The sequence below is a fragment of the Suncus etruscus genome, chromosome 2 (genome assembly GCF_024139225.1).
Source record: "Suncus etruscus isolate mSunEtr1 chromosome 2, mSunEtr1.pri.cur, whole genome shotgun sequence".
Classification (NCBI taxonomy): domain Eukaryota; kingdom Metazoa; phylum Chordata; class Mammalia; order Eulipotyphla; family Soricidae; genus Suncus; species Suncus etruscus.
In genome coordinates, this window is record NC_064849.1 from 108169356 (window position 1) to 108188860 (window position 19505).

Sequence of the window (19505 nt, forward strand, 5' to 3'; positions counted from 1 at the left end):
TACAGAAGACCTCCACTTTAGGTTATCCTCTTAATTTGCGCTATTTACACAAGTTGGTTTTAGGAATCTTCCAATTGTGTTCCAGTCATCCACCACATTCGTGGGGTGCATTAGGCACAAATGATTACTAAAGAACTTCTTTGAGAAGAAGCAGATGCTCACAGACCATGGAAAGAGTTAAGAAAACAGACAAACGAACAAACGAACAATGCTTAGACATTCACTTTGAACTCTGCTTTCTGAAACCATATTCATACTTTTCTCAGCACATTTGACATAACAAACCTCCTATCTAAGGGCTATGTTACCACATGTCTTACAATTGACTAACCATTTAGTTACATATGCATACAGCAAAGTGTGTTTCCAAACAGACATGATGCTTTAGTATGTTTCTTAAATTAATTCCACAGTAAACTACCAACTACAGTAAAGACAGAGAACACACTGGCAATTCCAAATCAAGCCGTGATTTACAAATCATTATTTAAATAATAATAACAATAATAATAACAATAGTAATAATATTAAATGAAAGTGAAAAACCTCACTTCTAGACTTAAGTCAGAGATCCAAGTCAACCTTATAGGAATTTTAAGATAGGCAATTAATGAACTGTTATACTTTTCTAGAAATGAGAAATACTGTTCCTTTCCCTACAATGACTGAATTGAACCTATTTTTTCCCCCAAAGCATGCAGGGACTACTTTCATTTGCTTGATTATGGCAAGAAGGAATAAAAGTAATGATTTTTGGTGTAATACAAGCAATTTTTAGAATCAAGCATACAATTTTATAAAACATTGCAGATTAAAATAATGTTATAGGTGTCAAGCCATTGCATTGCAGTTTAATAGTTGTCACAATTAGATTTTGCAAAATTTAAAACTCTAAGTTTTGAAGTGAAGCGATAAAACTAAATTCTTAAATGATGACTTTTACCTTCATACAGCACAGAATAGCTACTTTTACTTGGGTTGAAAAGTTATATACAATTAACATTGATTGAGTCTTGGTAAAAGTCCAATAACACATAAAAACAAATATCTCAACTTTCAGAAAGAGTAATGAACATGTTTGAGGTCAGGAATATTCAGAATAATGGCAACACTAGTCTTCTCTGTGGCCAAGCAAATAGTGTGTTCCTTAGCCTAATTCAAAATTAAAGCACCAAGATACAATTTAGGTCTATAAAAGGGGATCTGCTATTTAATATCCATAATTATGGAATAATTATGACTAACAATTTAGATGCAGGGACACAGCTAATGACTGTAGTTTTGACTGGTGCTATTTAGCTAATGCTCAACTCGAGTTGCCTTTTTAAAATCAGAGTTTTGTTTCCATTGAATCCAAGAACTCTTCATCAAATAGGGAAATACATATACCAAAGAGATTAAGTAAAGTAGGTTAAAAATAAATAATTTTACAACAACATTTGAAATCCTTTAATGATTTAAAGAAAGGAAGACATATAACACTGAATGCTAAACAGGTCTTTGAATGTCTCTTGGGAATTTAGATATATATCTGTAGTATATGTATATTTATATATATATATATATTTTACAATTTGCAAGTAGGCCAGAGCTGTCTAAAATATCTCTTCATAGTAGGTTATAGGGATCTATCAGGAGATAGAATAAAATAAGATCTGGGAATATCCTCAGTTTATGAAAGTGTTTTCTGCTTTGACAATCAGCAGGGATCATAAATTTGAAGCAAATCGTGGCTTTTCTGCATCAGGGTCTGTACTTAAGACTGAGGAAGATTCTCTTTGAAGAGCAGCTGCTGGTGGAGGGGGTGCTGGAGGGACTCCTCGGTTGGGGGGGATGGCTCCTGAAGACATCTGTCGGAAGAGGGTGACTCTCTGGGGCACAGTGCCCCTGGCCCCTGCCTGCAGGCCAGTGCTGTGGACCCCTGTCATGGGCTGAGGAATGGAGGCCAGGGACTCGCCCACAGTGGGATGAGGTCTGGAAATCAGGGTGGAAACCTCATGGGGCAGCGAGGGCTGTGAGGCAGAGAGGGGCCTGACTTCACGGGTCAGGCTGGTGTTGTGAAGCGCCTGCGTGCTCTTGTGCACTTCATTTTTTGGGGTGGAGCTGCTGGGTGCCTGTGGCTGTTGGGACTGTTGCTGGCTCTGCGGTGGCTGGGACTGCTGTAATTGCTGCTGTTGTTGCATGAGTGACAACTGGGAAGCAGTGGGGGAGGCATAGTGGAAAGTTCGAGTGGCCAGTGGACTCTGTACTGGAGGGCTACAGACAGCAGTGGTGTAGGAGCAGGTGGAGAGGATGGCTGGAGGCTGGGGGGTCTGGGTGCTGGGACTGGGGGAATGCAGATTGCTATGAGACAGGCTGGTCGCTGTGTATACTGGTGGAGATTGTGTCCTCATGCGAGAGGTCGGAGTAGTAGCTAAAGATGTGGAATTCAGAGTAGTCATTTGAGGATAATTGATTGGAGCAATTGCTTGTACCATCTCCCGGTCATGTTTCACAATCTGTTTCAGGATCTCATTCTCCTGATTGTTGAAAACACCAGTGTTCAGATCCTTCTGGAATTTCTGTAGAAGAATTGAGTTCTTCTTTCCTGTCAGCAAAAGAAAGATAGGCACTGAAAAAGCCTGCAGTTGACTGTTGAGAATTCTGAGGGAAAGATTTTACTAAAAACAGATGAAGCTCAACCATCTCCTAGACAATGTTTTCTTCCAAGTACATTTTTATTTCTCAATTTTACCACCTATTTAAGTCCATAAGATACTATCTTGGCATTTAACAAAATAAGTGAAAGGTTTTTGGACATGAATATAACCTTGATAACCAGGGGGTAGGTAGGAACAACATTTTCAAGAGGATGGACAAGAGATGTTCATGGAAGTGAGATGAAACATGGAAATTTTTGATATGCTAATGAAAATATATTATTCCAAGAAATAAAAATGCAACAGACACCCTACACAAGACTTTATTTTATTAAATCTGCTAGTTTTTGCTAAACTTGATCTTAACCAAAAGGCTGAGTAGTGATAATCCTCTAGTTTTTTAAATCAGAGTGATCTTAATGCTATTTGTCCAAAATAGGGTTAGCAGGAGATGGGGGGGGGGGGCATTGGTGGTGGGAATGTTGCACTGGTGAAGGTTTTTTTTGTTTTTGGTTTTTTTTTTTTATGATGAAACCCAACTACAATCATGTTTGTAATCATGGTGCTTAAATATATTATTTTTTTTAAAAAAAAGAGGGCAGAAGAGTATCTTTTTGTTTTGTTTTCTTTATTTAGTTTTGGCCACACCCAGTGATCCTTGGGATAACTCCTCGTTCTTCTTTCAGGAATTACTTCTAGTGATCCTGGTGAACATTAGGTGATACTGAGGATTGAATTTGGGTCAAACACATATGAAGCAAATACCATCTGCTGTACTATCACTCTAGACCTAAACAGGATAATATTTTTATGAAGTTTGAAAAAAATATCTATGTCTGTATGTATTTTAGCAATTTAATCAGAGTAAACATGATGGTATTCAAATTTTAAAAATTTAAAATAAAATTTGTGAGAGGATTATTTTGCAGTCATATTGGGAACCATTTTACTATCTTTTGTCTTCTGAAAAGTCTTGGTATGTAACAAGATCATTGAACTCTATCAGTGACCTTGTGAAATAAGTGAATTTTAATAAGTGAATTTTAAAGACATCACTTATAAAGTTATATCTACGTTACTATTAAAACTAAAAAGTGAATCAAGTTGCTATATCATTATATAAAAGAATAACATAAAGCAACATACACGAATTTATTTGGAAATATACGTTATTAGTTATTTACTTCAGGGAAAGGGAATATTTTTAAATGGATGCCAAAATAATCAATAATCCATCTCTTCATACTTTGTCCTAATTTTTCAGAGCAAGTCTCTGTCAAGATGAAGACAAATTCTTATTTAGTATGATCCCACAGATAATTATATTATTTGTATGCAATAATCATAAAACTGAGAAAAGCAATGTTTTCTTGTGATCATGTGACTATCTGTAACCTTGTAGAAAAAGACTAATTTCTAATGAACTGTTAGATTTTGTAAGAATCAATAATATAAGTGCTTGGTGCTATATTATTGGTTGCAAACTACTTTATATAAACTCTTTTTTGGGGGGAGTCACACCTGGCAGCGCTCAGGGGTTACTCCTGGCTTTACACTCAGAAATTGCTCTTGGTAGGCTCAGGGGACCATATGGGATGCTAGGATTCGAACCACTGTCCTTCTGCATGCAAGGCAAATGCCCTACCTCCATGCTATCTCTCTGGCCCCATATTAAATCTACCATGAACATGCACACATCAGAAAGAAGAAAGTTATTTTAAAATGAAATATGAATGATTGTAGGGGTCCTCACCTACCTTATTGGCACTACATTCTTTTAGTTCTCTAAGCTGTGAATTTCTACAATATTTATTATTTATTTTTGTTTTAGAGCTTTATCTCACAGTGCTCAAGGCTTACTCTTGGTTGTACTCAGAGGATCATGCCTTTGACACTCCATAGACCATCTATGGTCCTTGAAATCAAATTAAGTCTGCCATTTGAAGGCAATTGCTACCCTTGTATGCTCTCTTGGTCCACTGTTATGTTTTCTATCTAAGGATTATTTTGATATTCTACTTTTATTTCTCCTGACTGAATTCCAGCCTTTTCTTTTTTTGCAGATTATTGCCCTGGTAATAAAGAAGCATGATGTGCAAAAACTAAATCTTTTATAAGAACATGGCAATTTAAAAGCCCTTGCCTTTCTTACTTTTACCTAAATTATATATATATATACATATATATATATATATATATATATACATATATATATATAAATTTTTTGTTTCTAATTCATGATTCACATTTTCAATATGTATATTTTAATAACTTTTATTGATTGATGACAGATTCACAGGACTGTATATAGTTTAGGAGTATAATCTCATACCTTATAAAATATATGTTACCAAACTACACCCATCAAAGTACCAATCTCCCTCCACCTAATCTGTTTGGAAGACATTTTGCTATATTAAATGAGTCAGAGAAGACAAACAAATACTTGATTTTATTTGGAATAAAATAATAAAGAATGAATAAAATAATAAAATCACTTATATGCAGATATAGGTATGGTAAGTAAGAGAAGGCCTTACCTTTAAAAGAAAGCAACAGGTAAAGTATATCTTTGCTTACTTCAAGTGCTCCTAAACTTGTATCCTTTGAATTTATTTATTCCTTCATCCCTCCCTTACCCGCTTCATCAATACTCTTTATGTACTGGATAGCAAATATAATAGGGAGTTAGATGTGTCCACATAATAAAACTCAGCATCTATAGAGCAATTACAGTAACTAAGCAGTGATAGGATGAAGAACTTTTAATATAGGAGAACACACACAGGTCTACAATAGAAAGGTAGGTGGTTATAGAGGGTTTCCAAGGAAAATAACTAATTGGAGTATACATTTTAGGTAGATTTAAGCAGGGAAAGAGGAAATAGCAGGATGGGGTCAGAAGAGGGTCTGGGTAGGGGAGTTAAATGCAGGCTACATTTTGGCATCAGAAAATTTCGACATGTTTTTGGATGTTAAAAGGTTATTGTAATCTGACTTTTCTATGAAATTTTTTAACAGTGTGACTAATATTTAGTTATATATATATATTTAAAAATTCTTAACAGAGAAGACTTCAAAATAATTTGATGTTTTCAGAGTAAAGCATCTATGTAGGCCACTCCTATTAGGGTTTTTTTTATGTATAAGTCTGTATTACAAATGTTTAAAAGCTATTGAAATAAATTTAAAGCGATTTTTCAATTTTTTAATAATAGTAATAAAATTAATATTGAAGAGCAAAACAAAACCTTATAATAGGACCCAGAGTGGTGGTGCAAATGGTAGAGTGTCGCCTTGCACGTGCTAGCCTAGGACAGACCACGCTTCGATCCCCTGGCGTCTCATATGGTCCCCCAAGCCAGTAGCGATTTCTGAGTGCGTAGCCAGGAGTAACCCCTGAGCACCACAGGGTGCTGCTCAAAAGTCAAACCAAAACAAACTAAAACAAAACAAAACCCGAAAACCAAAAACAAAACTTTTATAACGAAGTATCATTTGTAATGTCGACTCATGCCACTATAATTTTAATTCTAATTTCATTCTATCTAAATTTTTACCATTGATTTTACCTGAATATTCAAATTGTATGGGCATCAGTGGGAGATTGTTGAGCTAATAAAAATAGAGATGAATAAATAAATCTAGAATACTTAGAAAAGAATGATAAAACCTTAATTACTTCTAGCTCTAAGTCTACTATTAATTGTTATGTCCAATCTACAATCTAGCAATTGGGGTTTATGACTAAATATTTATTTTATTTCGCCCAATTCAAGTGGAATTTTGTTAAAATAAGAAACTAAAGAGAGTACCTACCTATTCTATCTAGTCGGTCAATGGCAACTGTCTCAAAGGCTCTTCTCATCATTGGATATTCCTCCAGAACCTCATTGAAATTGTCCACAGAAAGTGAATAGAGGCGACAATATGTATCAGCTCGAACACTAGCAGTGCGACGTCCCTTGGTCAACAGGCAAATCTCTATAAGAAAAAGAAAGATAAATTTGTAATTTTCCTTGAAAGGACACTCAACAATTTCACATATAAAGTTCTCCAGGGTGATTAGCATTCACGATCAACACATTTTTCTATTTTCTTAGGAAATCTTTCCTGGCAGTGAAAAGTATGCATCTCTGGAGCTCTTTCTTTGACATAGAATATTTTATTTTTCTTCCAAATTCCATTCCACTTCCCTTGTGAAATTAACAATGAAATTGATAATGAGAAGGCACTTTAATCAAACAGAAGTTTCTACGAATTCTTGAAAGCAGAATGTAGATGGTATCTCATAGTTAGAAACCAAAATAAGCCCAAACTTTGTGTTAGAAAGCTCTATAACCTGGCAAAACTACACCAGAGGTTTAGATAAATACATTAATGTTCCATCAATAGTATATATTCCTAATAGATCAGTACAAAGTTGTGGTAACACGTTTCCACAAAATCTAAAGAGTTCTGTTAATATTTAGATTCCCCTCAGAAGTAAATTTTACAAATTGGTTTATTTCCTAGCTAAATTTATCTACAAGTGATGAGTTTAAATTGATTTTCTCAAATTTATGCTCTAGCATTTTAAACATATTTTAATCTAGATACTTATTTCTTAAATTTCCAAATAGTTTTCATTTTTCAATGTTTGCTGCTTTTCCATTATATCCTTCATTTTTTTTTTATTAATGCTGAGAATTCAACATTCTTTTTCTTCTGAGACCTAGCTTTGAGAGATATTTTGCACACAAAGGACTGCAAAAGAATAAAGATATAAAAATTTATATTGTAAAATAATTCATTTATCTAAATGTACAGAGAAGGCAAACTATAGAGGTAGATACATATTGCTGATTGTTTGAGAGGGTAACATAAGAAAGGAATCTCAATAAACAGGCATAGCAAAATGTACTAGAAAATATTTTCTATAAAAATGTTATAAAAATTCTATAAAAATGATTTATAGTGAGAGCTTCAATATGTTAAATTTACTAAAAAATTGAACCATACTCTTTGAATGGTAACAATATATTCTAATATAGCTATAGAAATAAAATATATACATTTAATTTTATTTTTATATTTATATTCTAATTTTATTTTTTCTTAATTATTTCCCTAAATTTTGAAATCATTATTTCTAAATTACATGATTTCTTCTTGCATGCCTAATTCTTTCTTCATATAATGTATTGACATTCATTCATATTTAAAGATGAGAATTTTGGTGATGTACTCACATTGGTTGATTTGGACTTTCTGTTTAGAGTGAAGAGGTGAAGGCTTTGTCCTCATGTTACTCTGTGGCAGAGTGGGCGGGGGGGGGGGTTGCTTGAGTCACTAACATTTCTGTTCATTTACTTTAGGAAAGAATCATCAGCATTTCCTTCTCAGGAGAATAAATGTGTACCTGTAGCTTGCTTTGCAATGAAGAAAGAGGAACTGAATCTTCCACATTACAGGTCCGAATCTGTACTTCCTTCCCCCTCTCTGGTGTTTTTGCTACCCTTTTCTGGAGTTCAGTCAGGAAAAATGCACTCTTCCTGGTCATCGTGACCTTTATGCATACCTATAGATTCTAAATTCCTGCTACTTTTCCCTTCATCTTCCATTGGTAACCACCAGCATATTTAAATTAAATTGGTAATAATGTTGGGTTCTGGTGAGAGTTCTCTTCCTGGTTTGAGATGGTACCCTTCTGTCAATGTGGTCTTCATCAGGTTGGGAGAGACAAAGAGAACTTCTATCCCTTTCGTTTATTTGGTCACCAATTGCATCATGAAAGCTGATGTTTCTGACCTAAGTCTAGGTCTAATTACTTCTCAAGGGCTTGCTTGAGTTCTTAATATCATTACTCTGAGGGTTAGGCATAATATATAATGAATGGAGTGGGCCTCCTTCAACTTACTACACCATTCTATTTCTTATTCTTGACGAATATTAAAATTCAATGTATGTCTTTTCAACTCTTTTGCTTAAAAACTACATTTTAGGATCTGAAGAGATAGTACAGGGTTTAGGCTAACAGTAATATAATCCCAAGTACCACAGATTCACACACATAGTAAGGCAAAGCCCCTGACAACCTGTAGTCTGGGTAATCTATGATACTGTTCCTTTCCACCCTCTAATGAAACCCTTCTTTGACTAGGTATAAATGAATCAAAACCCATTGTACTAGTAAATATTATTTTTTAACTATACCTATCAACAGAATACCCAGCTCTTCCCTGCAACTTTCCTTGTGTTCCTCCCTTTAAATTCCCCCTCTCCATTTGGTTGGGTGGATCAGTTCTCAAGTAGTGTTGCCCTATTGATTAGTCTGAACATATGAACCCAGAAATTATTACTATTAATATTACATTAACATATTACTATTACTATTATCCTTAATATTCAAGAGTTTTCTTAATTGAGGATGGCAGATGATTGAACCAGGCTCAACTGTGCAAGACAAGCACCCTACCACTCAATCTCTCTGGACCCTGTATTTTATTTCTTTGTCAATTTTAATCTCTGGAATATTGAAGATAAGTGTTTAGTACCATGCTAAATAACAGATGGGCTTTTATTACTTTCTATATGCCTAAAATAATTCAAATACTTTATGAGTCTTTCTGCAATATATATTAAAATTAGAAATAAAGTATTGTTGCCTTCCATATTTAAAGTAATTTTTATAAATATGGTAATATTTATATATTTCTTTATAGATGTTTATTCATATTTTCCTTAAACCTATGTCTAAAATTATTCTCAATAATCCATCACAGGATGGGGGGTATATCCTCAAATAGTGGATATATAAATATGTACATTCATGGAAAATATATGAATAAATTAATATTATAGGTATCTGATATCAACTGAATATTGCCAACACTTAGTATAAATATCTACTAAAATTAGTTTTAAATAGAATATCAGTCCTATTTCAGAAAAATTTGTACATTCTATAAGATCTCACCCTCAAATTTTTCTATGTTGCTGTTTCCAAAAATCTGAATCAATTTTAGTTTCTTCTCAGACTATTCTTACTCTTTGGTTTCATAGAATGTTTTATATCATTAAGATATGACATATATTTAACAATAAAAATAAATAACAATGACTCCATTTTATCATAAGAGTCAGATTCGATTAATTTAATTTCCAGATTCAATGTGAATGAAAGTTGCTTCTCTGTGAGTTAATCTCTTGATAATTTTAGTTTAGAATTCTATTTATAAAATAACAAATTCAATGGTAGTTATTAGAAAGTGAGTTTTGAGAAAAGTGAGTTCTGAGTATGAGGAAACAGGATGGAAATAGAAGAACCAAATTTAATCACTGATATTTCAGACTTTAATTCATCAAAAAAATTCAAATATTAGGATAGCATTTTCATTTTTCTGTCTCTCTAAATAGCTTATGACATTTAAAAGACAGCAATAATACAGCAGCATTATTATACCTCTCTTAGTTGAGGAATCAATGCTACAATGAGTCTGGCTTCAGAGAAAATTACAAATGCTTAGAATATATATCAATGAGTGTAGACAAACTCATGGCTCACACTTTTCTATTTTTCAGTATAAATAATACTGAATAAATAAATAATAGAACAGTAATCACCTTGTTACATATCTTCACTTGTAATAAAACTTTCTAAACACTTTATAAATCTTCTTTAGGCAATATGACATATCTGAGGCTCTTTTGCAACACACACAGACGGACATACATTAATATATTATATACATAATATATACATAGATATATATAATATGTTATATATGATGTCTAAATCTGTAAGGTTTGGCATTTACATTTCCCTCAATGTAGTTATATCTGTACTAATTGAAATTAAATTGCTTTGAGTAATCAGATACTTTATAAGGAAAATAAAATAAAATAATTAAAATTGGACTCAAAAATGAGTACAATTTAAAGACAAGATTATTTAAGAGTATTCTGGTATTGGTGTATGTGAGCATAGGTATGCATATATAGTGTCTCTTTGTTTTATCCGGTATATATTTTAGACCATTTTAATATTTCCAAGTTTTCTTTTTTAAAAAATATTTGAGTTATTCTGAGAAACCAACTAGAAATTTCTTAGTAGTATGATCATTGCCATTAAGACACCTAGTAGAAAATTTACTTGGAAATAGACTTCTTAATATGAATACAAAATTTGAAATTATGCAATTAAGTGCCCCCAAAATGAAAGCCAGACACGTAATTTTAATTTATATAATATTCTTGTTTCTTTTTCATTTTGGGCCTTACTAGCAATGCTCAGAGACTGTTTCTGGCACTATTTGCAGGAACTATATTTGGCAATTGGGATAGAAGTAGGGTCAGCTGCTATATTCAACTAACTATTCAATGTTATTATTTTTTCTGAGTTAGTTAATTTTGATTGTATGAGCCCAACGGACATTACTGTTACATAGATTGAAGTAATATTGCAAGGTAAGGTAAATGACCTTGAAGATTTTGCAACTCAGAAATATTCTCTGTACATCTAAAAGTAGATCTTGACATAGCAGTTACACATGGCATCATAAACGTACCAGAGATTTGTAAGGTAATTGTCTTGAATATTCAAATTTATAGTTAATGGGAAAATTTACTTAGATACACATAACACTTAAAAAAAAACCTGCTACTGAAGTTGTACCTGATATTTTTTTAGATATTCAATTAGATATATCTTAGACATATGTTATAGTTCAGTTGTCACACAACATGTGCAAAAAGAAATTTGACTTTTAATATTTCTTTATGTATCTGTTTGTAACATTTCTATATTATACTAGTAAATTAGTAAGATAGTTCTTATGGTATCAACAGAGCATCATCTGGCATAAATCAATGTGCACCCCAAGATTTCCTGGTATAAACACTTTAGATAGCTGGTAGATTATTTGGAAAAGGATCTATAAAATCTTCTAGTAGGACAGTATATTAAAAATATAAGTTTTTGTAGTACTTAATATTTTAAAAATTTTACATTTCAAAATCTTTTTGAACAGTGTTCATATAATATTCCAAGTACAGGAGTAAATATAATTTTAATAAGTATAAGTTTTGCAGTAATTGATAAACATGATGATATTTTACATTTATTGTATTTAAAAATATTAGATATAACATTGCTAAATAGGGTTACTAACTTATAACCATATTATTACTTATTTTTATGACGATTTTGACCATCCAGAAGTTATTCCTTTGTCAAAAAAATCTTGGCACTCTGTATCATAATTTGCTAAATTTATGTCTTCTGAATCAAAGAAATGAGAGTAATTAGATTAAACAATGAGTACTGATTTAGAAGTAGCACTTTACAAAAGTTATATAAAGGTCAAGAGTATTATTAAGATAAACTGAAACTGTCCATTACAAATATAGCACAATGTGACTACTTTTCAAATATGAATGGCTTTCTCTATGTTCCTCTTTTGTGTGTAATTTTTCCATATGATTTTAGCTTTAACTACCAGAATCAATGAATTGTAAAGGTTTCTGCAAAAAGTGCTCCATAATTTGTAAATATAATTAACAGCTCCCGATCCTTGTACCTATTTTATAAAATACTTCTTTATAAGCTGAACATTCATTTCCATGGACTTCTAACTAGTAAGATGGGTTTCATGTCCCATAGACATTCTTTCTTACTGCTCTGTAATTAATTAATAACTTGGGTTTGCATTCTACCTTCAGCATCTAATATCAAAGCCTCTTATTCCACATTATTATTAAGCTTATTTGTTCATATTTTTTAAACTAAATAACAAAGATCTCCAATAAAATCCATGCAATTAGGCTAAGAAGATAAAATCAAATGCCTTGCTAGTGCACATGCTTTGCTTGCAAGAGACCCAGGTTCAATCTTCACCTCCACATAATTCCCTGAGCACTGCTAGTATAGAATTCCAAGCACTGCATCAATGTGTCTTGATAAACAAACACAAAACCTCGAACAATATATGCAGTTCACATTTTCAATGTCAATTACTTAATATAGAATCAATCAGATGATATCATTTGGTTCAATAACAAAGGACTACAGCAATAAACCAATAAAAATCAGAATAGAATTATCTATTGAATCTGATTCTTACATTTGAACACAGCATTCCAAACTGCCATATTTTTGTCTGTTCCAATTGATTGTATAGATATTTATGACATGAATTATTTTACTTTGTAAATATGCAGATATTCCATTTATGTTTAACCTTCTAAAGCTAACCCTTTCTTTCATCCTATCACCTTCCTGAGGATTTTTATGCTTTTAGGGTTCACTGTGATTCACAATTGCCTAATGTCTGTAAAAATCAATTTTATTCTCTACTATCTATAATTGATACCTAGTATCTATTAATAACACTTATATTAGCCAAATTAAACACTTAATGTACTGTCTTAGGAATACTAGTATATTGGTTGAGCATATAAAAATCTCTCTTAGCCCATGTAGGCCATAGTGACATACAAAAGATTAAAGGTATCTGGAATGTTTATTGGAAAAAAAAACATAAAGATATCAACAGGCTCAGAAGGCTAATACAACCATTTTGCCTGCTTCTATCTATTTTTAAAAAGGTAACCAGTCAATTTCACATTTTTCTTTTGATTGTAAGTCTCCCAACACTCAACTCTTTAAAAGTTAATCAAACACCTTGAATTATAAATGCATTTAAAAAGCATTCAGCTTTTGAAAAATTCATCAAATGATTTTTTTCTCTCAGAAACCTCAAATGCTTTTTAAAGTGATACTCTGACAGTTTGTTTCCTATGTGCTCTATTACACTCACAGAAAGTCACAAAAAGTAAAGCATAAATAATAGTTAAAATAAAAATACATTTATAAGATATTTATAAGGCAATCTATAGTGGTGAAGCTATAGTATGAAGTCTACTATAGGCTCTGGCATTTTTTTCCTGGTTTAATACACACATACATGTATATGCAAGTGTAGCGAAAACATTTTAATACTCTTTTCTTGGTTTATGCAATGTAAATTTCATGCAAAATAATTCATGGATTTTCAAGTTCAATGTTTTTCTAAGATGGTTTTAAGAGTCATCTGGGATGTCTTGTTTTGAAAACAGAGGACTTACTAAATCTGTAGGGAGTCTGAGGACTCCATATCAAATAAGTTATCTGGAAATGACTAGGATGCAAGGGGGATGGTTTTAAATTTCAGGAGAGTTCTTTTCCCCCAATTTTAATAAAATATTTATTCATGATAAAATTTCTTGAATGATTATTAATCAATAACTAGATACATGGGGGCACTGTGAACCTAAGAATTTAAGTCAAAAAATGTTGATTCCCCTGAATAGTTAATATGTAAGGACAGGGTTAGTGTGGACTGTCATTTTCAGCAATTTCTCAAGTTTTTTCTATGTCAACAAGTCTTAGGAAAAATACAGTGATCAACATTAGAGGAGTTTCTGTTTCCAACTACTGGAGAAAGTATATTAGAAGCTGGGAAAAATTCCAGGACCAGAATTGGGAGTCTTTCTATCATTTATGCAACTTGAATGGCTATTTTAATTTATTTGAATACTATGTATGAATTCATATGATTATACTAGGTATTGAATTTGCAAAGGTAGGACAAAAATACTACAAATAATATTCATTTCACAACTCTTTATGATATTATAACAAGATCATATATAACCTAGAACAATTTTATTTGCTCTATAATTTAATAGGATACCTCTAAAATAATTATATCATACTTTTCTTCATTTATAAAAATATCAGAAAGAGTTCTTATATTTTTCAGGTTTAATCTGTAAAATTTTTTTTTGATGAATTGAAAAAATAAAATAAAAGAAATATAGAGGATTGCATAAACTTAACCAAGGTAAGTGATTTCTTTACTTGTAATCAGCAATTTGAAGGAAACTATGGAAATCGTAAAATATATGGGCCAATATTTATTCCTGCAGCATAAAATTTTGAACTAGAAATTAAATAATAATTGATTTTTTAAAACTTGAGTATAGATTAGGAACTGGTGCTTATAACTAAAATATAATAGTTTAACTTTACTATTTCTTTATATAGAAGGTGTAAATAATGTGATATATAATGTACACCTGAAATTCACATAATTTTACAATACAATATTATTTTAATAGCATTTATTAGAACAAATTATGTTTATATACCTTACTGCTTTTAATTTTTCTAAGTTTTTTTATTTGTTTCCTATATTCCACAATAATGGCTTAATCATTGCACACAGTGGGTGTTTTTTGTTTTGTTTTGTTTTGTTTTGTTTCTTTTGCTCCCAAGTGGTGGTCAGGGGTATTTCAGCAAATCTTTATCTCCATTATGAATCAATGCAATGGCTGGAGAATGTGGTAGTTGTTAGGTCCCTTTAAACTATCTCTCCAAACCTCTCTTTTGTTAAGATGTTTGGTCTTCACCTATATTATTATGTAAGTTCTCAAGGAAAAATATTGTATGTAAAATACTGTCAAAGAAAAGGAAATTATATGGAACAGTTTCGAGTTCTAGCTCTCTACATTTTTTGTCATGTATGGGAAATACATTTACTTTTCTTTCCAGAGAAAATTAATCTATTAATTATAATTAAAATTAATCCATTAATCTATAAAATATTTCAAATATTTTGTTTTAAGATGCACTAATGATTTACAACTGATTTGAATCACAAGAGAGCTTTTTAATAGTTTAAAATAAACATTTGAAAGAAATTCGGCAATTTTGATGTGCGGTTATATGAATTTTCACAAAATGAAGTCCTATCACCAAGAACATATGTGATTGCTCCTAAGAATCCTCTAAAATAAAGTTTAAGAAAATTTCAAGATGAGGCGTCCAGGATTTTGAACTAACATGTGAGAGAAAACCATTAGAGCATTTTCATCTTTTGACTGAGAATAAATGTTGAACTGAGGGCAGACAGGGAGATAATATTTTTTACCACATATCTGACACAAGTTAATATCGCAAATGTACAGAAAATTTTAAAAATTAACAACAGAAAACAACTTCAATCCAAAAAGGAGTGAAGATGAGTAGTCAATTTGTTAATGAAGACATTCAAATGTTCCTCATCACTTGTCACTAGGGAAATGCCAATCAAAACAACAATGGGTTATCATCTCACAAGTCAGACTGGCAAAGATTAAAGAAAAAGAAAAAAACCCCAATCTTCTGGGCATCCCCATTAGGTGAAGATGTCTACTTGTTCATTGTTTCTATTGTTTTCTTGGAAAATAATATACAATTATCTAAAATCTAAAAATAGCTTCTGTACAATCCACCAATTCCATTTTTTTGAATTGGTAAATTAATGTATGTGGCACAAAAACATTATTTTGAAAAGCCTTTTGTGTCCCTATATAATCACAGAACAATTTACAATAGAAAGGTACTGGAAATAACCCAAAATCCTAACAAAAGATGATTGGATAGAGGAATTGTGTACACAATGGAATACTACTAGGTTTTAAAAAAATATGAACTCAGGCCATTTGTCACCACATGAAGGGAAATTGAGGACATCACAAGGAGTAAAATGAGTGAGAAAAAAGAGGATAGATACAAAATGATCTCTCATACTGGGGCATAAAGAACATAGTAAAGAACATGTTAATAGACAAAAGAATTGGAATCTTGGTATACAAAACTGAGCTTTCAGGATGTCATTGGAGTTAAAAAAATAGCACTTGTTGTGGTATTGGAATAATGTATGCATAAACTCATAACTGATAGTGTTGCGAATCATGGCATATCAAATTATGGTCATCAATAAAAAGAGGTATTATTGTAAAATGGGTACCACATATGTTATTACTGCAAATCATGGGTGCATCAATAAAAAGGGGGGGTAAAGAAAACGTGAACAGAATAACTTCACAATAGCTAAGCTCAAGTTTATTGTAAGCATAAATTTTTAGTGGGATGGAGAGATAGTAGTACCAGTAGGATGCTTTTCTAGAACAATGTCTGACCTGTATTTTCTAGTACCACAAATACCTTGAGTCCAGCCAGGAGCATTCCTAAGCATAGAGCCATAAGTAAACACTGAGCACCAGAGCACCACCAGGTGTGGACCCAAAACAAAAGAACAAAAAAACTGTAATTTAGAGGAAATCTCATTCTCATGAAATGCAATTTGCTTTTAAGCCCAGAGCTCCTAACAAAATTGGTTAAAAGCATGTTCAAAGTACACAAGTTGGTTAGCTTTTATAATGTGACATTGAGTATCTGTGATAGCCATTTCAAGCAACACCGATGCCAGTTTTAAAGATGGTCATTTACAATCTGACAAGCAGTCCAAAAGATGGGCTGCCTGAGAACTCTTTCCTCTGTGGTATGCTTAATGTTGGGTTGCAAACTAATGGACTTAATTATATTCCTCAGATGGGAGATTGCTTGTAAGGAAAAAAGCTAGAAATGTCAGTGTATTTTCGTTTTAAGAATGATGTATCTCTGCAGTACTCTTAAGCCACCCTAATCAATAAGGCTTTAAGAGGGCATCTTTGTTTTGCCTACAAATGAATTTTGCTTTGGCTATAAGTGATTTTGTAGCAAAATCTTCTGACTTTCCTGAGGTGGTTTTCTGGATTTCCCTTGCTTCTTTATCTTCTTCCAATAGACTTCATCACCTCAGCTAACTAGAGCTTGACTCGGCTGTTCAGATCACAAGTGCATGACTCATGCATATCTCCATCTGTGACCTCTTTCTAGATGTGCATACACTTGGTTAAATGTCCATTTGGGTTAAAAAGCTTCCATATTTTTATTTTACTTCACTTTCTTGAGCAATTATAAGTCTAAGAGTAGCCAAACAGAGTCCTTGATGTAGCTAAAAAGTAATAAGCTTTTCAATGGAGCTCCTGTTTCTTTTCTTTTTTCTTTTCTTTTGGCCACACCATGTTATGCTCAGAGGGTTATTCCTGGCCTCTATTCTTAGAAATTACTCCTGGTAGGCTTAGGGTACCATATAAAATGCAGAGTATTAAGCCCAGATGGCAGCATGGAAGGCTCTACTTGGTGTGTTATAGCTCCAGCCCAATAGCTCTTATTTTCTGAGTAATACAAGGTAAGTAGAAATGTTCATGGAAATTCTCTTGCCTACAAAGTATTGATCAAGGAAAACAGCAGTTCTGAGATGTTAGAAGAACAGCTCATTATTCTAAAGAAGTAAATATCTGCTGATCTCACTCTAAGAACCTTAACTACACATAACAAATAGCTAATTCAAGATATTTATTATAATCAGAGGCCGGAGTTGTGCGCGGACAGTAAGGGCGTCTATCTTGCTGGTGCTAGCCTAGGATGGACTATGACTCGATCCCCTGGCATCCCTATGGTGCCCCAAGTCAGGAGTGATTTCTGAGCACATAGCCAGGAGTAACCCTTGAGCGTCACCGGGTGTGGCCCACAAAACCAAAAGAAAAAGAGAAGATATTTATTATAATCAGATAAACAACACTGATATTCCAAATGTAAAAATAGAATTATAGTATTCAACTACGTATTGATGACAAAAAGTAATCCACATAACAATTGATAGAATTTAAATACATATGTAGTAGAGAAGGATTAACAATAATTAAAATAAAATTTTAGGTTGTATTACTTATATTATTCAGAATGAAGTATATATATCTGGAGAAAAGGCTCATTTTGAAATAGAAGTTGTAACAGGAATTCTAGAATTAAACCAATCTTTGCATTTCTATTTTTTTAACATTAATTCTGATTTTCACATTTTATATGTTGTTAAAAAAGTAAATAAGAGGGCAAACCTACAATAGAAAAGGATATTGTATTCTACAATGTCTAAAATGGTATGCTATTTGGTACTTTGCCAAAAAGGCTTTATCCCCATGGGTTTAAGTAAATGTTTTTCCTTACAAATATATCATGACCAATATAACAAAATCTGGAAAGTGTAGAACTCAGCAAATAGGGTTTATTTTTGTTTATTAATTTTTCTTATTTGAATTAGGACCATACCTGGAAATGCTCTGAGGCTATTCCCAGCTCTGTGCTTGGGTATTCTTGGTGGAGCTAAGGGGACTGTGCTGATGTCAAACATGCAAGGTAAATCCTCTACTGCTGAGTCACAGCCTTGGCCCCTATTAATCATAGTCAGACTTGTGATTTTAAATATGCATCCTGAAAAAGTAGGCCAGATATCTTAACAGTTTATCCAAACTACATAAAACAAGATTCCTCCTTGACCTACTTGGACTGTGTGATAAATGGACACAGGAGATGATCCAGCTTCTCATCTTGAAAAAACAGTGCCTTCAGCTTTTTCCTCTTCTGAAGGAGACATGTTCTTTCTTGAACACAGTTCTCTCTCTCTCTCTCTCTCTCTCTCTCTCTCTCTTTCTCTTTCTCTCTTTCTTCTCTCTCTTTCTCTCTCCTCTCTCTCTTTCTCTCTCCTCATCTTTCTTCTCCCCCTCCCTTTCTCTGCCTTTTCCTCACATTTCTCTAAATTGTTTTCAATAAAAAATTATGTTGCTATACACAAAAAAGAAACATTTTCATTCTTTATAAGTTTAGCTGAGATGTTATTCCATCTTTTTCAAAATGATCTATATTTATATTTTTATAACTGAAATCCAACTACAAACATGTTTGTAATCGTGATGCTTACAGAAAGATATTATTAATAACAGATCTAAATAGAAGTTCCACTTAACCACTTAAAAATATTTTTCTTCTCATGTTCATGGAGAAAATTATGGATAGGTGTTATGGGTCATATCTAAGAAAATCAAAGTTTTTAAAATGGGCTTGTTTCCTATTTTCATATAAGTATTTATCTCTCTGTGATATCTTAACTATATACATAGAACATAATCATATATTAC

The 19505-nt window shown here is 32.4% G+C and overlaps 1 protein-coding gene across 1 annotated transcript in view; it reads right to left on the reverse strand.

Moving 5' to 3' along the window:
- Positions 1-224: 224 nt before the first annotated feature.
- Positions 225-19505, reverse strand: part of HCN1 (hyperpolarization activated cyclic nucleotide gated potassium channel 1) — a 351288-nt gene continuing 332007 nt past the window's right edge. The window contains exons 7-8 of the mRNA XM_049768369.1: positions 6459-6623; positions 225-2587 (exon numbers count right to left, since the gene is read on the reverse strand). Of these exons, the coding sequence (XP_049624326.1) occupies positions 1710-2587; positions 6459-6623 (1043 nt within the window). The 3' untranslated portion in view covers positions 225-1709. The remainder of the gene's footprint in view (positions 2588-6458; positions 6624-19505) is intronic.